Consider the following 27,434-nt stretch of genomic DNA (forward strand, 5'->3'; position numbering starts at 1 on the left):
GTGGCAGGAAATATTAGCTCCCAGGACCCCTTGAAAAAACTGTTTCCTTCTCTCCAGGAGGAGCATTATCCTTTGTTTTTGCTAAACTATGTGCATGTTCTTTCAATTCCCTCTTTGATGAAAGTCATGTTTGTTGCGCTATTCAGATGTGCTGGCAGAGTAGCTCACATAATTCCCATTTCCCAGCTGACAAAGACAAATCCTCTTGTGCTGTATGCGGTTACCTTGAGCCACTTAACACACTGTTTAATTTTTTATGTTTTCATGTCCTTTTGAATGCTTGCATGACGAAGTGACAAGCAAAAGGGGAAAAAAAATCCATTCTGCACACAGAGCTGTGGATTTAAAGGTGCTCTGAGCACTTGTTTGCCCTTCTCGGCATTATCCAACAAAGTAGAGTGGGGGGAAGTCAACTGTCTTTTTCAGTGTTTTTTATTTTAAATTTTTTTTTTTAAGCTTTTTGCAAACTAAGTTATGCATATGATTGCGCTCATCCTGTAACTAAAAGTTTTTATACGTTCTGACCATTTTCAGTTATTGCAGTTGTACAATATCTTAGGGTTTTCCTTATTGTATAAACTGTTGTTTTAACAGTAAACTTAAAAGAAAGCCAAATGTGGAAGTGGGTGTTTTTTTTTTTTTTTTTTGTAGTGTACATCATTGTTCAGTATGATGCCCTGTATGCAAGAGACACTGTTTTATGGTTACAGTACCAAAAATAATCTCAGTTTTGTGTTCTATACTTTGCTGTATTAGGGACAGGGACTATTAAAATAAATAAATACAACTATATATTATTTTCTAGTAATGCAAGTCTGTTTTAATTCTGGTCCTAAAGACAAAAATAAAAAGAAGAAATTATTCAGGGAACTTCCTGTGGTGTACTGATAATAAGATCAAGTAAATGTCGTATTCCTTCGATTTACTGTAATACACTTTCGCATTTACCACCCTCAGTTTGAGGAAAAAATAAAACCTCAAATATGCATTTACAAAGATGCAGCCTCAATTATGCTGTTGTATCGTATAAAACTGACACAAAACAGTGTTATTGTAGATTAATCACGGTACTTGTGTACTGTATAATACTTAAGATGGCGCCTCTGTCGTACACACACTACTTACTTGCTCACTCACTCACTTGTGGCATCACGCATCCCAACAATAGCAAGCACCAGCAACCAGTAAACCAACAACCAACACAGCATTGACTGCACTGTCAGAACATAACATATGCATATGGAGATTACTCATACCTGTTCTCCCAATTTGTCAGCTGTAGTATTGCTTGGCATGTCAGAAAATACAGTGGTCTGATCAGCATTTATGACGTGTCTAAGTTGGTATTGTTTGTTAGGAACGCAGAAATTGTAAAAGCTACTCTTTGAATTCCTCATGATGCTAATGACGCTTGTTTGAAAATGGCTGCCTGGATGCCATAGTTAATTCGAGATCAGGCAGTACTGTTTTGGTTTGTCTTTTCTCGGCAGTTTGTCACGTTGCTGCTTGTGTATTCCTGCAGTGATGTCTTTTGTTGGTGATTTTAATACACGCAGCCCTACACTGCACCCGAATTTAAGACACAGGCTATTTTTGAGAGGCAAAAAATGGTTCAAAAAGTGCATCCTTAAATTTGAAGGATTACTGTATGTTTTATTGTGAATGCCTCTATTGACGTTGAAACAACAGCTAGTTAAATCTGCATTGAAGCATTAAATATCCATGCCGCTAGGCTGCCTTATTGAACTGAAGTAATACTGTGCATGTTTTTAAAAATACATTTTCTTATCTCATTTCATTTTTGTCTTTTGGGATTAATGATTAATGACTAAAAAACAGTTGGAATGCCATACTCAGCAGTCTTGAAAAGCTTCTGCACAAGATCTGTTGTCATTAACTGTTTTTGAGCGGCATATAGATACTGTACGGTCAATTAATACTTGGTTAGTCAAGCATTCTAAAAATGTGTGAATTATAACAAAACCAAATTGAACATACTTTAAATACTGTAAATTAGTGGCACTGAAATATTTTGAAAACCGATCTGGTGGACAAGTGCCACCAGCTAACTTGGAGTTATGATATCTTTGTGTGTGTGTTTGTATTTCACTTCATACTACAATAATCTAGATTTAGTTATATATATCTAGATTTAGTTTTATATATATATATATATATATATATATATATATATATATATATACACACACACACACACACACACACACACACAGTACTGTGCAAAAGTTTTAGGCAGGTGTGAAAAAATGCTGTAAAGTAAGAATGCTTTCAAAAATAGACATGTTAACAGATTATATTTATCAATTAACAAAATGCAAAGTGAGTGAACAGAAGAAAAATCTAAATCAAATCCATATTTGGTGCGACCGCCCTTTGCCTTCAAAACAGCATCAATTCTTCTAGGTACACTTGCACACAGTTTTTGAAGGAACTCGGCAGGTAGGTTGGCCCAAACATCTTGTAGAACTAACCACAGTTCTTCTGTGGATTTAGGCAGCCTCAGCTGCTTCTCTGTCTCACTGTATATATTTTTATTTGTGTTGCATGTAAGTTAGGGGCTGTTACTGTGCCCTGCTGTTAACACATGCACTGTACTGCTTGTATTTTTACCATTGGTCAATGAAACTGTCGTTGCATTGTTTTTCAGTCAAGGTTAAACAGTACTGTTCAACTTAGTTTTAACCAATTCTAGCCTTTGTGGCTAAATGTCAAATAAAACAAATCACAGAGATAGTTTGATATTTTCCAGTTTTCTGTGGGTGTGCATGCAGGCACCTCACTTTTTTGTTTAGTTCTTTTCAGAGCACAATTGGAGACTGCAGGTATTTTGTTAAATATTGACTTTTGTAATTTGGTCTTTGGTCAAGTGAAATCATTTCAGCTCGTAAAAGAATGGTGTGTGGCTCCTAAGGCAAAAAGTTTCTTTGGAAACCTGCTCTAGTGATCACTCCCACCTCACCAAATTTTTCCACTATTAAATCATCTGCAAGGACCACCTGTGCTGTCTTCAAATACCCATTTTACATGTTTTGATTAATCCAGTAAGTGTATTTAATTGAGTGAGTATTTAATCAAATATTGATCTGAGGGTGCTTTTACCCAGTGGTGCCATTTGTCTGTGTTGATGTATTATTGCTCACAAAAGCACATGGAGTAAAACAGCATTATTCCTCCTTTAGAGGGTTCTCTCTCTTTTAAAAATGATTTAAACAGCTTGACCTCTCATAGGTGGATCGTCTCTAATTTGCTTCGGGGCTAAAAATCTTTCATTGCCTGTGCTCTGAAAACATGTGTCTCTTTGTAAAGACAGTTAGTGTTCCTTTCAGGGTTTACAGAGGGCTACACAGTAGTTTTATTTTCTTCAGTCTATTCTAGAATGTTTGATGGCCTGCTTCTACAGTACCTGGATACTTGTAAATTATTGTATTTTTTCCCCAAATAAAGTGTGCTATTTTTTTACTTTTTTGATTGTTTCATATTGAAAGATTAAATATAGAATGTGAATTGCTAATAAACCAAAAAAGTTGTGTTCAGGATAGCAATAAAGCTCATGGAATGTAAAACACAGTCCAGCATTGAAATCTGTGATGGCGAGACGAAATAAAGATTGTTATTGTGCAACTACTGTAATATACTGTACAGTTTGTGTAATAATAAGAAGGAGGTAAAATGTTCTATTTCTAAAGGCTGTGGTTGAAATAGAAATGAAAGCTTAGAGGAGGCTAATACTATTTTAAAGAACTGTTCCATCTAAAAAATAATTGATCCTCCCTGGCCACTTAGCCCATTTGCAATCCCTGGGTGTGGGTCCATCCCTTAGTGTTATAGAAGTGTAATGCATTCAAGACAGGGGCCTCACCTTACTAAAGAACATATATCTACTACTTGTTAACATGAAAAAACCTTTCCACAAATAATTTCTGGAGTTTTGTAGGAAGTAGGGATCCCGAGAGTCTGCTAGTGATTTTGAATCTGCGTGGAGGAGATGGGTTACAATTGTAGTTTGTTCTTGAAATCGAAATGGAATGTGTTGAGTTCAGTGTTTTTATGTTGTGGAGATGATGTGGACCTTAATGTAGCCTATGTATTTTAGGGTAATTAAATATAGTGCCAAGGCTAATTATTAGTAAAGCTCTGTAGTAATAATGATTGCTTGAAAGAGGGTAAAGCTGTCATGAGTAGAGGGTAGGCGCTTTATCTGTAAGTTATCAACTTGGATAAACGCACACTGATTTACAACACACTTGATGTAAGTTCATTTATTTATGTAAACTAGAGGATATGATGTATACTGCCACGAATGCAGTCATGAATTTACAAAAACAAATATGTATTTACAAAAACAAATATGTACTTTAATTATTATTATTAATCATACTGTTTTTTTGTTTTCTTACAGCCCCATGAGTTTGATGAGTGTCGGATTGATATCGCTGTCAATGACAGTGTTTGGTACCTACGTGCTCAAGATCCAGAGCACAGGCACCAATGGATAGACTCTATAGAACAACACAAGGTATGTTTTTATGTATTTATGTACAGTGATAGCCTATTTACAATTGGGTAAACAGAATAGGTAATCTGAAATATATTAGTGATTGATTTCATCTGTTCAAGATCTTGGGATGTTATTTACTTTACTCTATTGTGAAACACTCCTTTCCCTTTTTAAATATTTTCAGATGAATCAAAAGTCATCTGGGGTGTTTGTTTGACTTGTGATTCGTCATATGATCTAAACATTAATGGCTTAGTCTCTGGAGCTTTCCCAGTCTAATCGAGCTTACAAAGGAACTGTCCAACCATCTGATAAAAATAAATTAAACATATCAGTTGAACTAAACACATGTACTTTGTAATAATCCAAAATAATGAGTTTAGCTTCTGGTGACCATACCAGGGTAGCCATTTGTTCCACAGATTGCTTAATTTAATGTACTCAACCTCTTTCTAAAATACTTAATAACTGAGGAGCAGATATGACTGTCCTCTGTTTAGCAGAGGAATTGTTGCCCACCATTCTTTGCTATTCTCAGTGTAGTGACTGGTCAGATGGCTAAACAAAGGTTTATTTCATAAATCAGAAGCCTGCGCCCCTTACACTACAGTAGCGCAGTCAGCACATGAAAATACAAGATACATAGAGATAAGAATATTAACTTGTATTGGGATAAGACAAACATCAAAAGGTGTAAGGGCATCTGAACCTATTTATTTATTTTTTATTTTTTTAATTGATGCACTTTGTTTTAGGGTGTGCAACTGTGCGCCATAAAATGTCACTGTTAATTGTGTAATTACTTCTTTTATGTAGAAAGTGAAATGAACACATTGATAAATATGATGGAGGCATACAGCATTAGCTGTCATCTGCTGTGAACATGTCGTTAAGAGCTTATTGAGCAAATACTCTCTCAATTTACTTAAGGGGTTTAATTTCCCTTTGTCACATTATTTTTTTTTTTGTAATGCAGGTTGATTACTGTAACCAAGAAATAATAGCTTGCTTTAAACAGAACATTACAGTATCTTCAAAATAATAATCTGATTGCAGTAAAACAAGCAAGTTTCAACCAGCGCTGCTTGAACTATTTTTCCCCATTTGTCTATTAATGTGTGACAGACTTGCCAGCTAATAATAACCGTTTCATGTTCACATTATACTCTAGTAATTCCAACGATACAGATTACACGCTTTGAGATTGATGCAGCTGTTATCTGTGAATTTTGCAATCAAGCTCAGTGACCAGCGTTTTCCAATAAAAATGCATAATTTCTCTGCTGCATTGCTTTGACCTCTGGACTACAGTATATAAAAGATTCAGAACACACTTGGACCACCTTGGTTATTGGATATCCAAATGTCTTGAGAATGTACTACTGTATCTGTTGGTACAAAGCTAGTTTTATAATTATAAAAAATGTTTTTTAAAAATAATAATAACAAGAACAGATCCAGGCTCTTTATCTCTTAACTACCATGGCTGGTTAGTGTGTTTTGTACATTATTTGAAATGTACGTTATTCTTCCATGCCACCACTGTAAATTAGTTGCACTGAAATATTTTGAAAACCGATCCGGTAGGACAAGTGTCACCAGCTAACTTGGAGCCACGATATCTTTGTGTGTGTGTGTTTGTATTTCACTTCATACTACAATAATCTAGATTTAGTTATATACACATATACAGTACCAGTCAAAAGTTTGAGTACACCTGCTTGAAACAAGGTTTTTCATGATTATCTATGCTTTTAACTGTATAAACACTTAATATTTCATTATATGATACATGTACTTATATAAGTTGATAATAAGTGAATTGCATTCAAAAATGTAATTTTTAAATGAAAATGTAAATCTTGTCAATTTCAATGAAATGGTCACCCAAAGCAAGGGGATTTCAGTCTGAAGCCCAAGTCATTTAAAAGTCTGAAATGTGTATAACATGGTGTTAGAACACTGGCCTAAGTATAAAAGTGTCTTTGTTAGATGTTCTCCGAGTTAACTAGCACGTTACCTAATTAACCTAATGTCACCAATTATTGTTAACAGGTGAGGGTCCATGATTACTATAAATATAGGTAGCATAGGCACAAGTTTGTCATTCCTTAATGTACGGGAGCAGAAAATGGCAAAATACGCTCAGTTAAGAAAAGAAAAAAGACAGTCTGTAACTACTTTAAGAAATGAAGGTCAATCTTTAAGACAAATCGCAAGAACTTTGCAAGTGTCTGTAATTGCTGTGCCCAAGACCATCAAACAATGTGAAGAAACTGGCACTCATGAGGACCGAACAAGGTCAGGCAGGCCAAGGGTGACCTCAGAATCAGAGAACAAGTTCATTCGAGTCACAAGTCTGTGAAACTGGCGATTAATTGCTCCTGAAATACAAGCTCAGCTAAATGTTACTAGAAGTACAGATGTTTCAACATCAACTGTTCAGAGGAGATTGCGTGAAGCTGGCCTAACTGGAAGAATTGCTGCTAAGAAACCATTGTTAAGAGTGCAGAATAAGAGGAAGAGACTTGCCTGGGCCAAAAAACACAGAAACTGGAATTTTGAGGAGTGGAAGTCGGTCTTGTGGACCAATGAGTCAAAATTTGAAATATTTGGGTACAACTGCCGAGTATTTGTAAGACGCAGAGAGGGTGAGCGCGTGAGTTCTGCATGTGTGGTTCCCACTGTCAAGCATGGAGGAGGCAGTGTCATGGTCTGGGGTTGCTTTGCTGGTGGCAGAGTTGGTGATCTTTACCAAGTCCATGGCAAGCTCAACCAGCATAGCTATCACAGCATACTTCAGAGGCATGCCATTCCATCAGGATTACAGCTAGTTGGGCAGTCCTTCATTCTTCAGCAAGATAATGACCCGAAACACACCTCAAAGTTGTGCAAGAACTATCTGGCGAAGAAGGAAAGTGAAGGACATCTCAATCTATTTGTTTTGTATATTGTAACATGTGTTTTCATTTTCAAGTATTTACAGAAAAGTATACGACGTAAAACATTGTCAATTATGAAAAAAACCTAGTTTCCAGCACGTGTACTCAAACTTTTGACTGTGTGTGTGTGTGTGTGTGTGTGTGTGTGTGTGTGTGTGTGTGTATATATATATATATTATAATTTGAAGAAGGAATGACTGGGTGTAAGATAACAAAAAAATCTGTTCTGATGAAAATTACTACAAAAAACAGAGGAATTAAAAATAAATCTTAAGAAAAGAGGATATAAAGAACAAATTGTGAGAGAATATTGACAAGCTCAATAGGAATTAAATACTTGATTCTAAGAAAAGGGAAGAGAGGGTTAAGAGAGTACCATTAATAATCACATATTCTAAATTATTACCCAACATTTCAAAAATAGTTTGGAAGCATTTACTTCATAAAAATGAAACGAATATTTCCGAATGCAAGGGTCGTAGCTTTTGGAACGTATTCAAGTTTAGCTGACTTTTTAGTCCACAGGTTACATAAAGGGGGCCATAAGATACATTGAGGGACATCGCAAGCTGTAAAAGCTCATGTAAAGTGTGCAAATATATTGGTAAAGATAAACGTGAACTCTTGAATAAAGAAAATAAATACTCACTATTAGAAAATCCATCCTGTAAGGATATCAACCTTGTATATGGTATATTTTGCATAAAATGTAATAAACTAATAATATATGAAGGAGAGGATAGGAAGGAACAGTAGATCATTACATCATTAGCTACATAGTGAATAACATCACAAAGACATTAGATTTGAAGAAAAATAAATGTGTGGTTACCATGGCATCAAAAAACCTACAAGTACCGCCAATGTTTGTTTTCAAACGCACTTTCCCTTGACAAAGGTATGTTAAACATACTGAAACGTTGAAGTTGGCTCTTTGAGCAAATATATATAAATGCCACTAATTGATACAGTGTTGTGTGGAAGGTTCATGCAGTAATATGTTGACAGTGTTTTTCCACAGGATCGTCCGGGCCCTTACTCACATGCATGTTACGATTGAGTGCCTCATTCGTTGCTTAGCTAGCACATACAGTAAGCTTTCCTGCAGACACTTGATCCGATCGGAAATGAAGTACTATTAATCAGCACACAATAAGACATGAAGGGAAGTTTACTGTAAAGCACTGCAATGTGTGAGCATTGGGACCGCTGATAATAGTCTGTGTAGTTTCTCATGAGTGATTCAGCCATGTACTTTACTGTAATTCATTCTTGGCACAAGTGCAAATGTTTAAGTTGTAATGATAATTATTACTCCCAGAGTGTGACTTCTCCATTAGAATTGAATATCAGAAACATTAAAAGATTTTTGCCTTTTAATAATAATTACCGGAGCTTTTAAAAGGGAGAGATTTTCTTTGTCCACCAGGACCTGTGTACGGTGGACAAAATCAATTAATCTTTATCATCTTCAATCTCAATCAATCCTTATTGTGACCACCATCACAAAGCGCTTTACAAGATGCAGTAATAGCAAGAAGGTGGGAGTCCTACTGTACTGTACTCTCATTACTTGTTGTGTTTTCTATAACTATAAAACAAATAAACAGATTATTAAAAAAAAAAAAAAGATGTCAAGCCTCTAGAAGGAATGGCCCCTTTCTGTTTTTATATTAACAAACAGTGCATATACACAAAAATGTATGTTGAGATGTATTTATTTGTTTTTATTTTTTCTTTGGTCAGTAAAGGGGAATTGCATTTTTTTTCAATGCATCATTTCCACAGCATTACAGTAATTGAGAAAATGAGATGTCTTAAGGGACTTCTTCTGCTGCATTAAACCATTTGTAATTCCCTGTTGCCACATTTGCTTAACATTCATCATTATTTCTTAACATGGCGCTGTCAGGCAATCAGAAATGATGTAATAATGGACATGAGCTTTGTAAATGCATCAGTCCAAAGGATTAGCTGATTTTTTTAAATGCAGTTTTGTTGGAAAAAAAAATAGATTTTTCAATAGGCAATAATTGAGTCCCCATTGGTTCTTGTGTTAAATGCACAAATGAGTTGAGTGCAGTGTAGGTCATACGATGAGGAGCTTGCTGGTTGAAACCTCAAGTCTTCGCTGGTGCTAACCAGCTCTTGCTTTGTAATCTCCTCAGTTTGTTGTGCCAACCATGGTCTGACAATTTCTGATTCTCTTTGTTCTGTTCAGAGCTAGCAAACAGTTTCTTGTCAACTTTTCAAGGCTGTCTTATCTTTACCTTTGCCAGCTTTTGTTACAAGACAGTATTAAACAGCATACAAGTGATACAAATCCTGTTTATTTCTAACCTACCGTTAAGAAACTCCTTTCCAGTGAGATTACGGGTGAAATGTGGAATGCCCATCACTCATTACACTGCCTGTATATGTGCTTGGAAAGAGTTGAGTCACATGACAGGCAAGGACTCTGAGTGCTTGCTGACTCACAGTACAAGCTCAGTGCAGCTCCTCTGCACTGTAAGCACTTCTGGAACTTTCATACAAGTCAGATTCTACGGTAAGTGGGAGCTGGGACATTCCTGAAATACCTCTCCTATTCCCGTCCATGCCAACACATAGTTGTAAATGCAAGCCCACTGCCAATTTGCGAACACACGTTTTCTCGATCCAATACTGTATGAGAGTAGGGATGCATCTGTCTACAACATTGTTCTGCTCCGAGTCACATGAGGTGACTTCCTGCTGGGTGTTTCTTATTTTAAGAAACCATCCTCTGTACTTCCACTTATGTTAAAAAAAAAAAAGGGTGATTCTAACTATGTCTATGTACCACCCACCCCCTTTTTCAAAAGTGCGATCCAGAAGTGAGCACCCTGCATTACATTTATATGTAAATGTGTATATATACCGTACAGTATATGTACAGCATGTAGAAGATAACAAAACTATTTCATTATCATGGGGTTACCACTCTCCAAAGTTATTTGGTTCTGACAGTTAAAATGGGACACAGGTTCTGTAAATATTGGAGTCAAGAGGTTAAAGTGCAAGACTTCACATTAAACAGTGCCTTAATGCAAGTCCCAATAGTCAAACATATATGTAGTACAGTATTGGTGCTGCTTTCCAGAGGTTTTTAGCAGTGCCACCTGCTTGTCAACCAGGTACAGTTGGTACTGTATATCTATATAGGACTTCAAGTTGGTCTTACAAGAAAAGCAAAACAATTCTGATTGGATCAAGCCCAACCATTACAGACAAGGAAGTGTGCCAACTCAAATACTCAAGGGCATGCAGTGATAATGTAGACCTTAATGTGCCATGGCCTTGGTATCACTGCTGTGTAACCAAGGCCACTGAAGCAACTGACATTCACCTTCTTAAGTAAGGATTTTGGAAATCAAAGTATTTTTTGACCTCTTCGAGGGTAAGGATATGGTAAATCAGAATTTAAAAAAACATTAAAAATAAATGAGAAAACAAATGCACCTTGCTTTGATCACTTTAAGAATACATAACTGTCTGTTCACTTTTTAAAATTCATATTGTTAGAATTGCACATTGCAATTCTTTTTATGTATTTATATATTGCAATTACAGCTGTGAGTCTGTTGGGATGGGTCTCTACCAACTTTGCACACCTAGATTTGGCAATATTTGACCATTCTTGTTTACAAATCTGTTCAAGCTCTGTCAAGTTCCTTGGGGAGTGTTGATGGACAGCGATCTTCAAGTTATGCCACAAATTTTTAATTGGATTTAGGTTAGGGCTCTGACTGGATCACTCAAGGACATTTACTTTCCAGTGTAGCTTTGGCTGTGTGCTTTGGGTCGTTGTCATGCTGAAAGGTGAACTTCCGTTCCAGTTTCAGCTTTCTTGCAGAGGGCAGCAGGTTTTTCTCAAGGTCCTCTCTGTACTTTGCTCCATTCATTTTCCCTTCTATCCTGACAAGTGACCCAGTCCTTGCCAATGAGAAACATCCACATAACATGCTGAAAGGTGAACTTCTGTCCCAGTTTCAGCTTTCTTGCGGAGGGCAGCAGGTTTTCTTCAAGGACTTCTCTGTACTTTGCTTTTTCCCTTCTATCCTGACAAGTGCCCCAGACCCTACCGATGAGAAACATCCCCATACCATGATACTCCCACCACCATGCTTCACAGTAGGGACGGTGTTCTTTGGGTGATGCGCTGTGTTGGGTTTGCGCCAAACATAACGCTTTGCATTTAGGCCAAAAAGTTCCATTTTAGTTTCGTCAGACCAAAAAACTTTTTGCCACAAGGCTACAGAAACTCCTGAGTGTTTTTCTTTCGCATACTTCAAATGGGATTCAAGGTGGGCTTTCTTGAGTAATGGCTTCCTTCTTGCCACCCTACCATACAGGCCAGATTTGTGGAGTGCTTGGAATAGTGTTGTCACATGCACACTTTGACCAGTCTTGGCCAAAAAAGCCTGCAACTCTTGCAAAGTTGGCACTGGCCTCTTGGTAGCCTCTCTGATCAGTCTCATTCTTGCTCGGTCATCCAGTTTGGAGGGACAGCCTGATCTAGGCAGGGTCTTGGTGGTGCCACACACCTTCCACTTCTTGATAATCATCTTGACCGTGCTCCAAGGGATGTTCAAGGCCTTTGATATTTTTTTTTTATACCCATCCCCTGATCTGTGCCTTTCAACAACTTTGTCCTGGAGTTCTTTTGAAAGTGTTCTGATGCTAATGGTTGAGTCTTTGCTTTGAAATGCACTACCCAGCAGAGAGAACCTACAGTAACTGATGAATTTATCCTGAAGTCATGTGAATCACTACAATTTAACACAGGTGGAGGCCATTTAACTTGGTGTGTGATTTTGAAGACGACTGATTACACCTGAGCTAATTTAGGATTGCTATTACAAGGGGGGTGGACACTTATTCAACCAAGCTATATCAGATTTTATTTTTAATTAATTTTTTAATTTTAAGAATATTTTTTTCACTTGGAAGTTGTGGGGTAGAATGTGTAGATAAATGATTTTTTTTTTTTTTAATGCATTTTAATTCCAGGCTATAAGGCAACAAAATGTGAACATTTTGAAAGGGGGTGTAGACTTTTTATAGGCACTGTGTGTGTATGTATGTATGTATGTATGTATGTATGTATGTATGTATGTATATATGCATACATACATACACACACACATATGCTCTGAGCATACTCTTAGGGGGGATGTTTTAAGGAGGACGAGATGTTTTGAACTCCAGTAAGTGGTTTTGTTCATGCACTGGGCATGCTTTATGTCCAGACAACTTTTTAATAATCAAGAAAATCACAGACTCATTTAATTTGAAGTTTTAACGAATCAGAGCAGTATCAGTACTCGATTTATTAAAATCAGTACTGATCAATACTCGAGCAGTACAGTATTCGATTTATTAAATGCTTAATAATGGATCGTGTGGTTGCAAGTCACTTTGGATCCCTGCTAATAGGCAGTCTGGGCATTTTCAGTGCCTTTACAGGTTTAACAGCATTAATACTTCAATATAGTAATACAAATATGGTTATCATATGCTTAGCCCTTAGGCTAGCTATGCAAAAAACTAAAGCGCTCAATGCTAAATCCTACAACAATATCACTCTCAAGACTAAAACATAATTTCTATACCTTATAGTAATACATCCAATATAAACGAGATATAAATTCAAATATGTGCTTACCTTCCAGTATATGAAAGTGTAGTGTAGGGTATATGAAAAATAAGAACTGTCTTCAAAAGGCAGAGACTTCTGAATACAACCAAACAGCATAGTTTTTCAGAGACCCTCAGAGCATGGACCATGTCAGCTTGCAAGATCAAGTTCAGTGGTATTGAATGGGGTCTTGCTCTGGGCTTATGTAAGATTTTTCCCTCCATTGAATACATCAGGAGTCCCAATTAAATCTGATCATCAATCTGCCTTGACAGTTGTGGTAATATACAAAGGATTTAAAACATAATTGTGGCGAAATATACAAAAAATACGTACACACAAAAACCCCATAAGAATGTGCCCGTGGCCATAGGGATTTCGTTGTGGAAGACAGAAAAGGAAAGAAGGTACAACTTAAGTGTGCAAGTACTGTTGAGTTACTACTATACATATTTTGACCAATAAAATCCCAACAAAAAAACACTCAAGCATTTTGGAAAGTAACTGAAAACACTATTTTCATAGAGTATATAAAAAATTAAAGCCCTGAAAAAAAACGATTACATAGAACTCGAAAATAGGTCAAAATAAGTGCAGAAAAATACAATTAATAAAACCCCAAAAACAGAAGCCCTAATTGTGGTGCACGGCTCCAGACTGCAATAAAATGGTTACAAATACAACAACAAAAAAAATTGAACAACTGTTAATTAGGAGTTAGGCACAAAAATTCTGCATCTCCCTTTAAAAGCAAATGTCAATATTTACAAATGCCACATTACGTCGTTCTCTCTCTCTATCTGTGTGTGTGTGTGTGTGTGTATATATATATATATATATACATATATATATATATATACACACACACATATATATATATATATCTCTCTCTCTCTCTCTCTCTCTCTCTCTCTATATATATATATATATATATATATATATATATATATATATATATATATATATATATAATATAAATGCATAGTGCACAAAATTTTTTGACTTGACCTTCACACTCTTTGTTAACAATTTGATCAAATAAAAATGCTCGTAAACGTATGTTAACACCAGCAGAAAGTTTTGAGTCGACACAAAGGGTTTTTTTCGTCTGTTACGTCTTGCATCCAAGATATAATAGATTTAGTTACATTGTTTACCGTCAGGAGTTTTAAGTATGATTTAATTGCACAAGATTCCATAGTTAGAGGATGAGCTGACAATCAACCAAAGAAGCAGGCACAGTAATCTAAGAGTACCGTTACCATTATGTAAAACAGTATGTAGATTGTGTGAGTTTTGTTCTGAGGCAGGGTCAGCTGTTGCTGGGAAAACAAAGTTTATTTCTCAAACTGACCCTTTTAAAAAAAAATGTGAAAGCAGAACACACAGAAATACTTGGGACTGTGTACTGCAGCTTACTTGATTGCGGTAAACAAAACAAAAAAAAAACGGCATTTACTAAATTTAGCTCTCAGATTGTGCTAATGAAAATATGATTTGCTGTGGTGTATTTAAATGTAGTAGAACGAACTATATTGACTTGTACCATGCTTGGACTAAGACCTCGTCTGTTTCTAAAAATTCACCTGCACAAGCAGGTTTCACACACCCAGTTTACTTGCCAAGGCTAGTGTTTTAATTAATATGAAACTCCACTGTAAGCACTTTTCCAAATTCACCGCATGAAGTCATTTTTGGCTCTCAAATATCATCCCAATTAAAGTCGCTACATTTTCCAATAAGAACAACTTTTCTAATTTAAATTAAATGCTCGCTTCATCTGACAAGCTTTCATTAATTTCTATAATATAATGAAGAGAACTGACATTACCCCATATACTCCCTTATTCTGGTATCAAACGGTATTTTATTCATTAATATTATCGATCGCTCATTATAGAAAGGACCTTGGCTTTTTCAATTCGCTGACAACAAAAAAATTCCAGCTTCAAAACAATTAGACATCTCCAACACTGCTTTTACTACAGGCAGGTAAGGACAAGGTTAGAATTATTTTCCTTCAATTTTGAAGTTATTAAGTACAGTCTGCAGTATATTCTCTTATTTCAAACTTAACAGTTCCTTTTTTATTGCAGTAAAACCTGTATATAAACTAAACATGTATATTATTTAGTTTAATTGATAGTGTAATGTATAAAGACTTTTTGTTTAGTTGAAGACAGAAACTGAACTAATCCTTAAATTGATTAAATTAAATGCTCACTCCTGCTTTTACAGTCTATTTGTATTACAGTAGAGCCTTAAACAAGCAAAAACATGTTAGTTTAAGAATTCTGTTTCCATTATCTTAAAACATTATTTCTCTTGAGAGTTTTGTCACTATTATTAGAGCAGAATACTTGTTTTTATTTAAAACCTCTATGCTTAGTTGCAACACAATCAAATAGGTATAACATCGCTTTTTTCTTTAAAATGTTTGTTCTGTCTAGAAAGCGTTACTTTTTTCTTTTTGCTAATTTGCAATACCTATCCTCTGTATTTAGTTCTTTAAAAATTATGGCTTCATTTTCAAGCTAATTAAATGAGATGCCCGCTTTTGCCAAGGTTACAGGTTACAAGGTTACAAGCTCATTTCAGAGATGTTTTTTGGTTAGCGTGACCTCAAGCCAGTGCATATTAACTCTGTTCCATAGAGTTTGAGTTTCTACTCTCTCTGGATCACAATGTTCTGAGGCTCTGAGTCTAATTTAAAAAGATGCTTTTGCCTGATAAGGGAGGTTTGGAACTTTCAGCTGGTTGTCCTAACCTTTTGATACCAGGAGCTCTCTTTTTCAGACCTTACACATACTTAATCAAAAATGATACAAGATACAGAATCCTACAGTATTACTATTAGCAATGCATTTAATTATATAACATCCAATCCATATCTAATAAGTCATTCTCATTCCCATCGTCAGTGGGCAAACACATTTTAACTGAATCAGGGTCCATCAAAGAACCACACTCCCTTGCAACCAAGGCCTTCCGTGCAAAAGGATCTAATGACTTATAGCACAAAATGGACGTGCCAGAACCGTCTGTGACAATATTCTACTGTACAGTTGTTTATTCAGATCATTATTCTTAAGAATATTTTTTACAGTAGATGTAAGAAATTAATGCAATGTTAAAAATAATCTGAAAGTTGGGATTCATTTATTTATTTTTAAATAAAGGGTTTGTGTCATGATTTTATATTTCTGAAAAAATGTATCTTAAAATAAGCTTAACCTCAGGGAGAATGATCTATGACACAGTAAATATAGTCTAGCTGTGCTTTTATGTAGCTGAAAGCCAGAAGGAAAGATCTAGATAATCTCAGTTTTGACCAATAGTAACCTTTTGGTTTAATGTCTCTTTTAGGCAGACTTTCTTTTCTCTGTCGCCCTCTTGTGAGGGAAAACTTAGATTACAATCAAATTGTTTGTATGCAAAATGCTTTTGTTTTGATTCACACGTAGCATTTCTAAAAGATATTACTAAGAGATGTATGTTTTTTCGAATGCATAGTGATATATTGTTCTGTACCTGTGAGTTCCAATCTGTTAAAAAAAGTAATTATATTGCAGATGGTTAAAATAGTAGCATGCACCTGTAGAGGCCCTAACAGTATCTCCTGTCTTTGATTTCTTATGTAGGGTGTAACGACAGTAATACTGCCTTGTTTGTGTCTGAAAGTTACCTAAAAGTGAATTTTATAGCAAAGGACGAAAAAAGGTTTTCTTTAAGTGGGAGCACACACCCAGACTTGGGGTTCACATACAGGCACAGGTCTTCTACATTTGCTAAAGAATTATCATTGCATACGATTGCTGTACTGTGATTGACTACTGAAACTAACCACATTCAGAAGGTTACTGTGTTGGTTTAACTTGAGCCCTTGTTCTTAAACCACAAAGGTCCTGTTAACACAGTTTATGGTTTTCTTATATAGACATTATAGAAAATTCAGTGTAGGTGAAAATCAAATCTCTTTAAAGTAAGCAAGTTCAGATCTTTGTGAAAATGTACAAAGAAGCGTTTTCTTTAGGCTTAACGTGAATGAATGTCTAACTGCAAGATTACAGTATTAAGCAGATGAATGAATATTCAATCGTTGGAGATGGTAATTAACATCTCAAAATGATTTCCTAAAAATGCAGTGCTTTCGCAGATGAAATTTATCGCAAATGAACAGAACTGAGATGAAATAAAGTTTAGATGATTTAGCCTTTAATTTTATATCTGGTATCAGATGCACTGTATATTATTCATTCCTTTGTGTTTTGCACTTACAGTAGGCCATAGATACACTAGACATGAATTGCTACTGCACACTGGAAAATTAATAATTGTTTCAAGATGGCAAACTACTGATTCCCTATAGATACAGACTGTGTGCCTTTTAACAGATCCCTTATGCTCAGCCCTGTTAGAAAGCGTGGTCTCTCTCACATCATCTGAGACTTGAAAGCGCCGCTGAACCAAAGATGGAGATTGCTTATGCCTCTGGTAATTTTAATAACATCCTTTCCTATTAGCACTATAGCTGAGCTTCCCCATCCTCATTATATGTAGGAGTTTTTACCCAGTTCTGCTTAATAGCTTTAAAATGAATCTGTCGTTTTTATTTATTTATTTATTTTTTTTTTTTTAATTATACTTTCGTTATACCTGTATCATAAGAAAGTGAGTACTGTGAAGCCAGCCACTTCTACATTTGTACTGTAGGTGAGGGGTTGGGCTGGTTTGTACGGCTGTGCTTTTGGTAAGTTTTTATGAACGTTTAAGCGCTTTGCAATGTAAGCATTTAAACAATATCTACATACACACACACACTTTATATTACAGTCTGATACAGACAGCCCTGGTTAGTATTTTCTAAGCAAATAAACACTAAATAAGCAAATAACCTTTTAACATCTCAAAGACTTAACTACAAAGTAATAAAAATAAAACAGAAATGCCTGGCCTACCTGTTTGAAGTGTGTCTCAGTGGTTCCTTTACTTTAGTGCAGTAGTTTCAACATACAAATAACAATTGTATTGAATTGGGGTCCCAAATAGACAATTGAGCACTGTGTTAAGACCCGCTGAAACCAGGTTTATTTAGTGGTGCAATCAGGAACTTTAACAATTGAACACTCTATAAAAGCAAAATAGTCCTAAGTAGCAACTGCATGTTTTTCTCTGGCGTACTCCATCGCTAAATTCTTATAGTTCACATAATGTAGTTCACATTTAGCGGATGGCACAAAGATAAATAATTTGCTTTATTTATGTATTAATTCAAAATTGAGTAATTTAGTTTGGTATGCAACTACTCACAAACCACCATTTCCAAATTAAACCTAAATCTGTAGTTTGGAGGTACTGTAGAGCTACAACTGTGGTACTACAAAAAAAAATAAAAAAAATCCATTATTAAAATAAATAAATAAATAAATAAATAGATCGGCTTGAAATCAAATAAATCAGATTTTTTTTTTTTTTTTTTTTTTTTTTTAAATCATAAAAATCGCCAAACCTGTTTGGTTCTAAAGGCAGTCCTTGCATGCAATTCCATTTTAGAATATATTGGAAAGTTCTATAAACCTGAAATGATACTAAGCTAAGAAACTTAAAAATAACCACAAAAAAAAAAAAAAGTGGCAGAAATGGAAAACTGTACACTTTGATCTCATGATGCTGTGGAGAAAAATACCATAACAAAAAAAAAGAAAAGAATGTCTATGTACTGTAAGTGTTCATGTAGAAACGTGTGAGACCTAATTCAGTCATTCATATTGTGTATTGTCTTATGTTTAAGTAGCCACAAAACTGCAATTATGTCAACTGTAGTATGTGTGTGAAAGTTTGAAATGTGAAAGCTGTCTACATGCTCTTGTTAAATATGCAGAGACCACACCAACTGAAAACAACTGGCTTTAGAAATGACTTGCTGTTATTATAATGCTTGGGCCAGGATGCAAACTAAGTACTTGGAATGGGTCTCTGGTCTTGCTGAAAGTTTTCTAACTTAACTGTAACTTTTGTTACTTTTTAATAAGGGTCTGTAGTTTAAGAGATAATGTACATTAGGCTAAAATGCTTACATTTGGGATCATAAGAAATCATGTAGAGACCTTTATGGTGCCTGTTTGTTTTGTTCTCTAGGTTGCTTTTATGACCATATACATTTCATTTGTGATCCAACATCAGAATGGTTGTTAAATAATATGAAATCAGTAACACAGTCAGGTTACATTATGTGCACAGAGGAGTGCAGTTTAGTCTTTACACCTCTACAATACATGCCATGTATTTCTAATAATGAAGCAGGAACTTGTGGGCTGCGATTTGCTTTGTATTTTTTGTACACAGGAGAGCATTTAGGATAACCTTAACCAGGATAAGGACTGCATTTCCATGTGGAATATTCAATTATTTACTGTAGCTGCTCAGAATTTGTGATACTGTACTGTAGCATTCTCAAAAGTCAAGGTTGCCTACCCAGTGAATACTGGAGTCATGGGGTCATTACACAGTCATGATGAACACTCCCGCTGAGTCATAAAGGTTGCAGAACAGGTTTGCGCAGCCTGTGCCAACTTTTAAAAAATCTGTATGAAACTTTGAACTGCTTAATTCTTTGAACTGAGCAATATGTGTCTGTATTAATTGCCAAACAAATATGTATTAAAAAAATAAATAAAAATCCTGGGTGTGGATTTTTTGCCGGTGAACAACTCATGGGTTATTTATAATTATTATTATTATTATTATTATTATTATTATTATTATTATTATTTATGTCTAATTCATGTGCTTCACTCTCCAGGGCAGCATCCATGTTTACCGTCCATCTACTGTAGCAGCTTGAATCAGAGGCACAGTACAGTATCTGCGTTTCTAGTACGCTGTGCTGTTTTACATTATACAGCATGCAGTATACTTTTAAACTTTTTCTGCTGAGCCAGTTCTGCTCTGCTAGTGTAATAGTGACCCAATTTAAGAGACCCAGAACCCACAGATGAGGCTGATTGTAGACAAGAGTATTGAGAGAGAGCAGCATCAATGCACAGAGCCACTGTGTCACTGGACTCCTGATGCTCTGCACCACTCCCAACAACAGCGCTTGCACTGTCTGAGACTCGAATGAATTCCTGAAGCAAGAGTACTGAGCTGCTTGCTGTGTTTAATTAACAAACTGGTCAGTGCTTTAATGGATCCCACACTGAGATGTAAAGAAGTGGAGAAGGTGTTGCAGTGCAGTAACAATGTCAGTTCATGAGTGGTGTAAGGCCACAGTTTGTGCATGGCTGTTGTCAGTGCATCTGGATTTGCTCATTTGGCTACCTGATTTTAATTTCGTGATGCGAGGAAGCTTTTGTCTGACATTTTCCCTCCCTGGTTTACTCATGAGAGAGTGATTTCTGCAGTGAATGGTTAGTGATGTTCCGCACCTCAAGCCATGCATGCAGAAGTGATCTGCTGTGCTTTAAATGCTGCAGTAGTAGATTGGTGGGTGTTGTATGCTGCATGCTTTCAATATAGGTATGTTATCAATGTTAAGGCCTATTGCATGAACAGTATTGGAGATACATGTAGTTTTGTTTAGTAAATGTAAACTGAACTGTGTCTGACTGTTTTCAGCTGCTTTGAGATGGCTCAACTGCTGACATTCAGCTTGCTTTTATTCAGCGTGCAGACTTGTCTTGAAGAGCATAGCAGTACTTTAAGAACAGTTTCATTAATCTAGAGCTCAGTAACTTCCACTGCTTCTTGATGATTTCTGTGGTGTTATGTATGCTTGCTCAATACTACTTCTTTGCATATTGTTTAAGCAAAATGTGATTTATTGTTTTTCCGTTATAGTCACTCAAGCAGTTTAGGTAATTTTAGTTGAGGATGCATTTTTCTAAGCAAAGTATATTGATAGGAGTGCATTACAATGAGTTGAGTGCTGGAAAGTCCTGAAATGGCTAGTCAAGCAATGCAGAGGTCTTACCTGTGTCCTGATCATTCAAAGGTAAAGGTTTTTCATTGCTGTAAAGTTTAAAAAAAACAAAAAAAAACTAAAACATTTGAAATAGAAAACAAATGGAAATAAATGTGACGGGTTACAATGTGAGCTCACAGGTAGGTTTTAAGTTGACAGTGTGCTTGTGTATTAAACATTGCAAGGTAAGAAATTACTGCTGGTGCTCTGTGTGCTATCATAAAGTATTTTGCCATCTACTGTAACGAATCCTGAACTGACTTCCTAAAACAGTAGTTTGTATTCTAAGAACAATGGAACTGCTTGTTTTAAGATTTTACCCACTGCTCAACTGAGTAACCGTACTTCAAACCTTCTGCTACAGTGCAGGTGCTAAATGTATTACAATACTGTAGATACAGAAGACACTTTTACTGAAGAAAATCACATAAAGGGTGTGATTCTAAAGGATTCATTCATTTGGTTTTAAAAAGCATTCTTAAAAGCTTATAGCTACATTTTGTCCAATTGCAGTGACTGTGAAATTGCACCGCACTTACAGACATTGTGTCCTTTCTCGTGATCCCTGGAGGGAAAGTTACTTTTGGCACATCTAGGGAAGGGTTCATATTTCAGAGGCTGATATTTTATTATTGAGAATAAAACCAGAAACACTAGTTTGGTAAGCTAGGCAGTGAATGCCAAAATATTAAAGGAGGAAATAGGTGTGTAAGTGTACAGTACTGTGAACTGCATGTTACAGATGTGTACAGTCACCTACATTTGTACTTTTTACATTTTCATGTTTTAAGTAGTTTTACAGTATACACTAGTTACTATGTTTCAATGTTTAGTTGCCACAGGATTCCGTTTTCAAGTATTCTAGCCATTTAAAATAAAATTGTCCTAACAAACCCCCAGTTAGTCAGAGGAGATTATAGTTTCATGCTTGTTGTTTAATGGCTGATCTGGTCCAGTGCTCTTGTTCGGCTCCAACTCCCTGCAGTATCTCTTTGCGTTTTAACCCACTGAATGCCCAGGATGACGTAAGTCATACTTTACTGTCAAAAGGAGGTGTACCGATATTTTGGAATAACGCGAGAAAGGAGGACGAGTCACGTTGTACTCGAGAAGGAGGGGCGTGCACTTCAAAGAAGAGTGAGGTGTAAAGAGGAGTGTTGTGTTCAAAAGGGGCATTTTTGGTTTTCTTTTGCTTCTATCTTGCTCCGGCAGTCAAAGATTTAAAAGGCAGCTTTCTTGCAAATTGGAGCAGTGCCTTAGTTACTGCATTACTGCACAGAAAACCCCGTTTATATTTGGTGCATCGTTGCATCTGTGCATCATATTATGTGCTTTCTGTCCTAGACCCAACTGAGGTCATGGCTGCCGTGTTGCCTGGGGCTGTCTGCTTCAAATCCCATGAGAGAGTTTCAGCTGCCATTACCTCACCCTCAGTATTTAACAGAAATCAAGGGTTCATCCTGCACTGGGCATGTTTTAACTTTTTTTTTACTACAGTACTGTATCTGAAGGCTTCTACAGAGGGTGGTTTCTGTTTGGAGGTTTTATTTATTGTTATAGGTGGGACTGCAGTACAATTGTATATAATCCTTTATAATTGGTTGTCTGTCTGTGGTACCACATGGGTAGGCATGTTGTGAAGGTTTCTGCAACAGCAGGTTCAAAGCAGGGCTCCTCTCCCTTAAATTCAGTTTGCGTTACTTGTAGGACAAGCCATTAAACCTTGTGAATACGATTGGGACACCTGAAATCCTGGAGCTAAAAAATCTGTTTCAAATTTTAGTAATGTTTAAGCTACCTAACTACTGTAACAAAACAGCTGATTTAAAGCCTTCCTTGATCCCCTGTCTGGTTACAATGTCCTATAAACATCTTCCCATCTGATATGCATTATTTCAGGAGCAGGCTGCATATTCTGTATACACAGATCTAATACTCTATGTGTAATCAAGCTGTTTGTATTCTATTGAATGGCATGTTATGTTGATTTTAGGCAGAGTCTGGCTATGGCTCGGAGTCAAGCTTACGACGCCACGGATCCATGTTGTCTCTCACGTCTGCAGCAAGTAATTACTCTGCCACGTCCACATCGTCCTTTAAAGTGAGTGAAATAAAACCCTTCAATGCATAATATTTTACTGTACGCTTTTCCATCTGTTAGAGTTCCCTATAAATGTGTTTGCTCTATAATAAACAGTGCTAAAATAGCTGAAATAAAATGTATGTGAAATCACAGTGCTTATATTTTATGAATAAAAACACTTAACAAACCGTGAATTTAAATTGATAGCATTTAAACCCTTTCTTTTGGAAACCAAACCGTACTTTCTGACAAAAAAAAAAAAAAACCATTGACATCTGATAGAGTTGCTGTTTATTTTCAGAAGGGGCACAGTTTGCGTGAAAAGCTTGCTGAAATGGAGACGTTCCGAGATATTCTTTGCAGGCAGATTGACACTCTGCAGAAGTACTTTGATGCCTGTTCCGATGCCGTTTCCAAAGATGAGCTCCAGCGAGACAAAGGTAATGTTTTAAAGTAAAACAAAAAAAAGCTCATTCTCAGGCGGGATTTTCCCTTTATTGACTGAGGATACCATAGCATTCTACTTGGTCCTTTGTTATTAAAAATGCAGCTAACCTCATTTCACTTCCTCTAGTTTATAAAATGCAATGTGTTCAGGCTGGTGTGTACTTGACAGAAGAACGTGGTTCACATTTGCATGTTCTGTGTTGCAGAGAAAATGTTGAATAAATAAGAAAATGTTGACCTCAGAAAGACAAACGGATCTACCAGTACGTTAAACCATATACTAAAAGCATTCTCTTTATTACAAAATGAATAGCTAGAATTAATTTAAGTTGAACTGCTTGGGTAATATGAGGATTGACTGTGGACGTGAAGCATTTGTAGGGGGGTTCTGTAGAAAACCTTAATAATACAATTTAGACAATATACAGTTGTAGTCAAAAGTTTACATACCCCAATGAAAATTGTATAATTTCAAAAATAAAAATTTCTAGGAAGAATCTTTTGTTACAAAACTCAAAAAACGCTTCTTCAAAAGTATTCATACCCTGACAAGGACAATTTAATTTGTTTATCTAGTTGAGGCACCTTTAGCAATAATAACCTCTTTTAAACGATTAGAATATTTGTCAGTGAGCTTTTGTCATGCTGCTTTAGTGATTTTTTTAACCATTCTTCAACGCAAAATTGTTCCAGTTCATTCAAATTCCGAGGACCTCTTGTGCACAGCTTCCTTCAACTCATACCAAAGATTCTCAATCGGATTTAGATCGGGACTTTGACTGGGCCATTCCAGAACCTTGATTTTATTCTTCTTTAACCATTCTGAAGAATATTTTGATGTGAGCTTTGGATCGTTGTTATGTTGGAATGTCCAGTTGCGCTTTAAACCAAGTTTTGAACGGAGGGTTTCAGATGATTGGCCAATATCTTTTGGTATGCTATGGAATCATTTTTGCCATGTATTGGAACTAAATTTCCTGTGCCATTAGAGGAAAAACAGCCCCATAGAAGGATATTACCACCTCCATGCTTGACAATAGGTATGATGTTCTTTTCTTTGTACTCCTCACCAGACCTTCTCCAAATATAACTGTCAGCATGACCAAATAGCTTGATTTTTTGTTTCATCACTCCACAAAACCTTTGATCAGAACTTATGTCCATCATTTAAATGCTGTTTTGAAAACTTTAAGCGATTGTCCTTGTGCCATTTTCCTAAGAGCCATTGAGACCTTCACCATGCAATACTCGACCTATGGTTGAAATGGTAACCCCAGACCCACTTGGAATATCTTTGGCAGTCAATCTCAGATTGTTATTAACCTTCCTCACAATTCTTCTATTTGTTCTTGGTGAAAGAACCTTCTTTCTTCCAGTCCGAGGGAGCGTTGTGACAGTACCCTGAGTCTTGTACTTCTTGATAACAGAAACAATACTTGAAATTGGGATACTCAAATGCATGGAAATCTTATTGTATTCTCCTCCAGATTTATGACAATAAATAATTTTCTGCCTAAGGTCTTCAGTCTAACTTTTGATTACAACTGTGTAACAGCCAAGCCATGAGCCCTCAAGACTAATAGATTTTACAGGTGCACAGTTGTGGGAGACATTTTGCAACATTACATGTCTGAGCAATGGATCTCGTTAGGGCTCTAAAAACTACAGTTGTGGAAACTATGTAATAAAGCCTGATTCTTCTTTTTTTTTATTTGTATTTATTTTTTAACCCCTTTTTAAACCATTTTTTTATAGCAAACATTCAACAAACCCTAGCTGGGACTGAATTGTGGGCAGACTGCTTCTTCTAAGTGCTGCCTGGAGATTAGAAAGCTGTCTGGCTCCTAAGTACTTTCAGGAGAGATTGTATTGCATTAACACTCGGTTATCTGGACGTATTTTGTACAATTTTAAAATTACAGCTTTCAAAAGTCTCTGTAAATTTGAATATGCAAACTGCTGCAAAGTTATGCTCCAACCTTTCTACATGCAAATGTATTTGTTCCTAGCAGTGCTTTTGCTCAGCACCAATAGCAAGCTGATCTCCTGTACAGTCAAACATCTGTCAACAGCTGTTGAGAATGTATGTTCAGTTTACTTTATCTGTTTCTTTGTGACTGTGTTGGGTGGGTAGTGTAAAAGCATCTCTTGGTTAACTGAGGTTCTGCATTGATGTGATGTGTTCTTGCATTCCTATAAGTGGTGGAAGATGATGAAGAAGACTTTCCTACAACCCGATCTGATGGGGAATTTCTGCACAATAATAACGGCAGCAAAGAGAAATGTGAGTGCATTGTCAGAAGGTTAAAAAGACAAAAAAAAATAATAATGTCAGTGTTACTTTTCATAATGGTATGTAAGAACTTATGAATCTCATAAATAGTATGTAATTATGCGGTAACTTTTTAAGGGACACCATGAGCGTTCTAAAGAAAAGGCCTCATACATCATTTTAAATGAGCCTTGGCTTTTATCAGTCTGTTTAATACAGCTGATAGACATTTTATTTTGCCTGTGTGCTGCCTTTTCTTGTGGCAGAATAGACATTACTGTTTGTGCAGTCAGTTTGTGCTGAAATAGCAATCTAATCACATGAGGAATTTTACAGGTATTTTAAATAATTTAAATTGCTAAAAGTATTTTGTTTAATTGGGCTTATCATATCATGTTTGAATAGATAAGCCCTTTGAGCAATATTGGAGTAATTGGTGTTTTTGTTGCAGTATTCCCATGTGTAACACCCAAAGAAATCAATGGCATTGACTTTAAAGGAGAAGCTATAACTTTTAAGGCTACCACTGCTGGTATACTATCAACACTCTCACACTGCATCGACCTCATGATGAAACGTGAAGACAGCTGGCAAAAAAGACATGATAAGGTAAGGGTACCCCCCCAATAGAGTCCATCATACAAACTTTGACCTGTTTTACAAACTACTTATTTTAATCATCACTAAACCCTAAAATTAAAACAATGTAAAATAATTTTAAAGGGATATTGAAATCCTCTACATTTTAACAATAATTCATGTCTTTCCTGTGTTAATGTCCTTTATGTGTGCTGTTTCTGTTTAGGTCATTATTTGCCACTCCTGCTTCTCAAAAAAATTGCAAATATTGATCAAAGCAGAAACAATGATTATTTTAACTGTTATACCCAATCAACCTCTTTGATCACAAGTTTTAATGTTATCCCTGAATGCTGATAGTCTTCCATCACATGTGGTACCCCAAATAATGTTATCCATCCATAATATAATCCATCAAATATTCAAACTTCTAAGCTCCTGCTGTAACAGCATTTATTTCGATTTGAGTTTTTCTTTGAGCAGCATATGGAGGAGCAGTGGTGGTGGTAATTGAATCACTGTCCCCTCTACCGCTGCCGTTCACAAATTGCACCGTCAGCAAGTCTGAGTCTGATCTTTACAATGCATTGGCTTCTGTTGAACCCACTATTAATCTAGATTGTGTTTCCCCACATCAGCATCTTTAAACCCGTGCAAGAAAAAAGACATGCTTCGCTTTGCTGTAGAGTATTGATCTGCATTCCCTTAAGAAATAGCTGGCACAGGCCATCGGTCTAAAAAATGCAGTTCAAGGGAAACCGGGTCATATTAGTTAGAATACTATGTTGCACCTTTTGTTTTCTTTCTCACGCAGTAGCATTTCACTTGTACATTTAGGGTACACTTCTGCAGGAATTGTCAACCAATACACACACACACACACACACACACACACACACACACACATACACACACAGTACCAGTCAAAGTACACTTGCTGGAAACTATGTTTTACGTCATATACATTTC

At 36.1% G+C, this 27,434-nt stretch overlaps 1 protein-coding gene across 2 annotated transcripts in view; it reads left to right on the plus strand.

The window, feature by feature from the left end:
- LOC121305331 (ceramide transfer protein) overlaps nt 1-27,434 on the plus strand; it is a 53,765-nt gene that overhangs the window by 13,294 nt on the left and 13,037 nt on the right. For both annotated transcript variants that reach the window (XM_041236942.1, XM_041236948.1), the window contains exons 3-7: nt 4,421-4,537; nt 23,078-23,185; nt 23,469-23,607; nt 25,815-25,898; nt 26,338-26,495. In XM_041236942.1, the coding sequence (XP_041092876.1) occupies nt 4,421-4,537; nt 23,078-23,185; nt 23,469-23,607; nt 25,815-25,898; nt 26,338-26,495 (606 nt within the window). The remainder of the gene's footprint in view (nt 1-4,420; nt 4,538-23,077; nt 23,186-23,468; nt 23,608-25,814; nt 25,899-26,337; nt 26,496-27,434) is intronic.

This window comes from Polyodon spathula, chromosome 2, assembly GCF_017654505.1.
Source record: "Polyodon spathula isolate WHYD16114869_AA chromosome 2, ASM1765450v1, whole genome shotgun sequence".
Lineage (NCBI taxonomy): Eukaryota > Metazoa > Chordata > Actinopteri > Acipenseriformes > Polyodontidae > Polyodon > Polyodon spathula.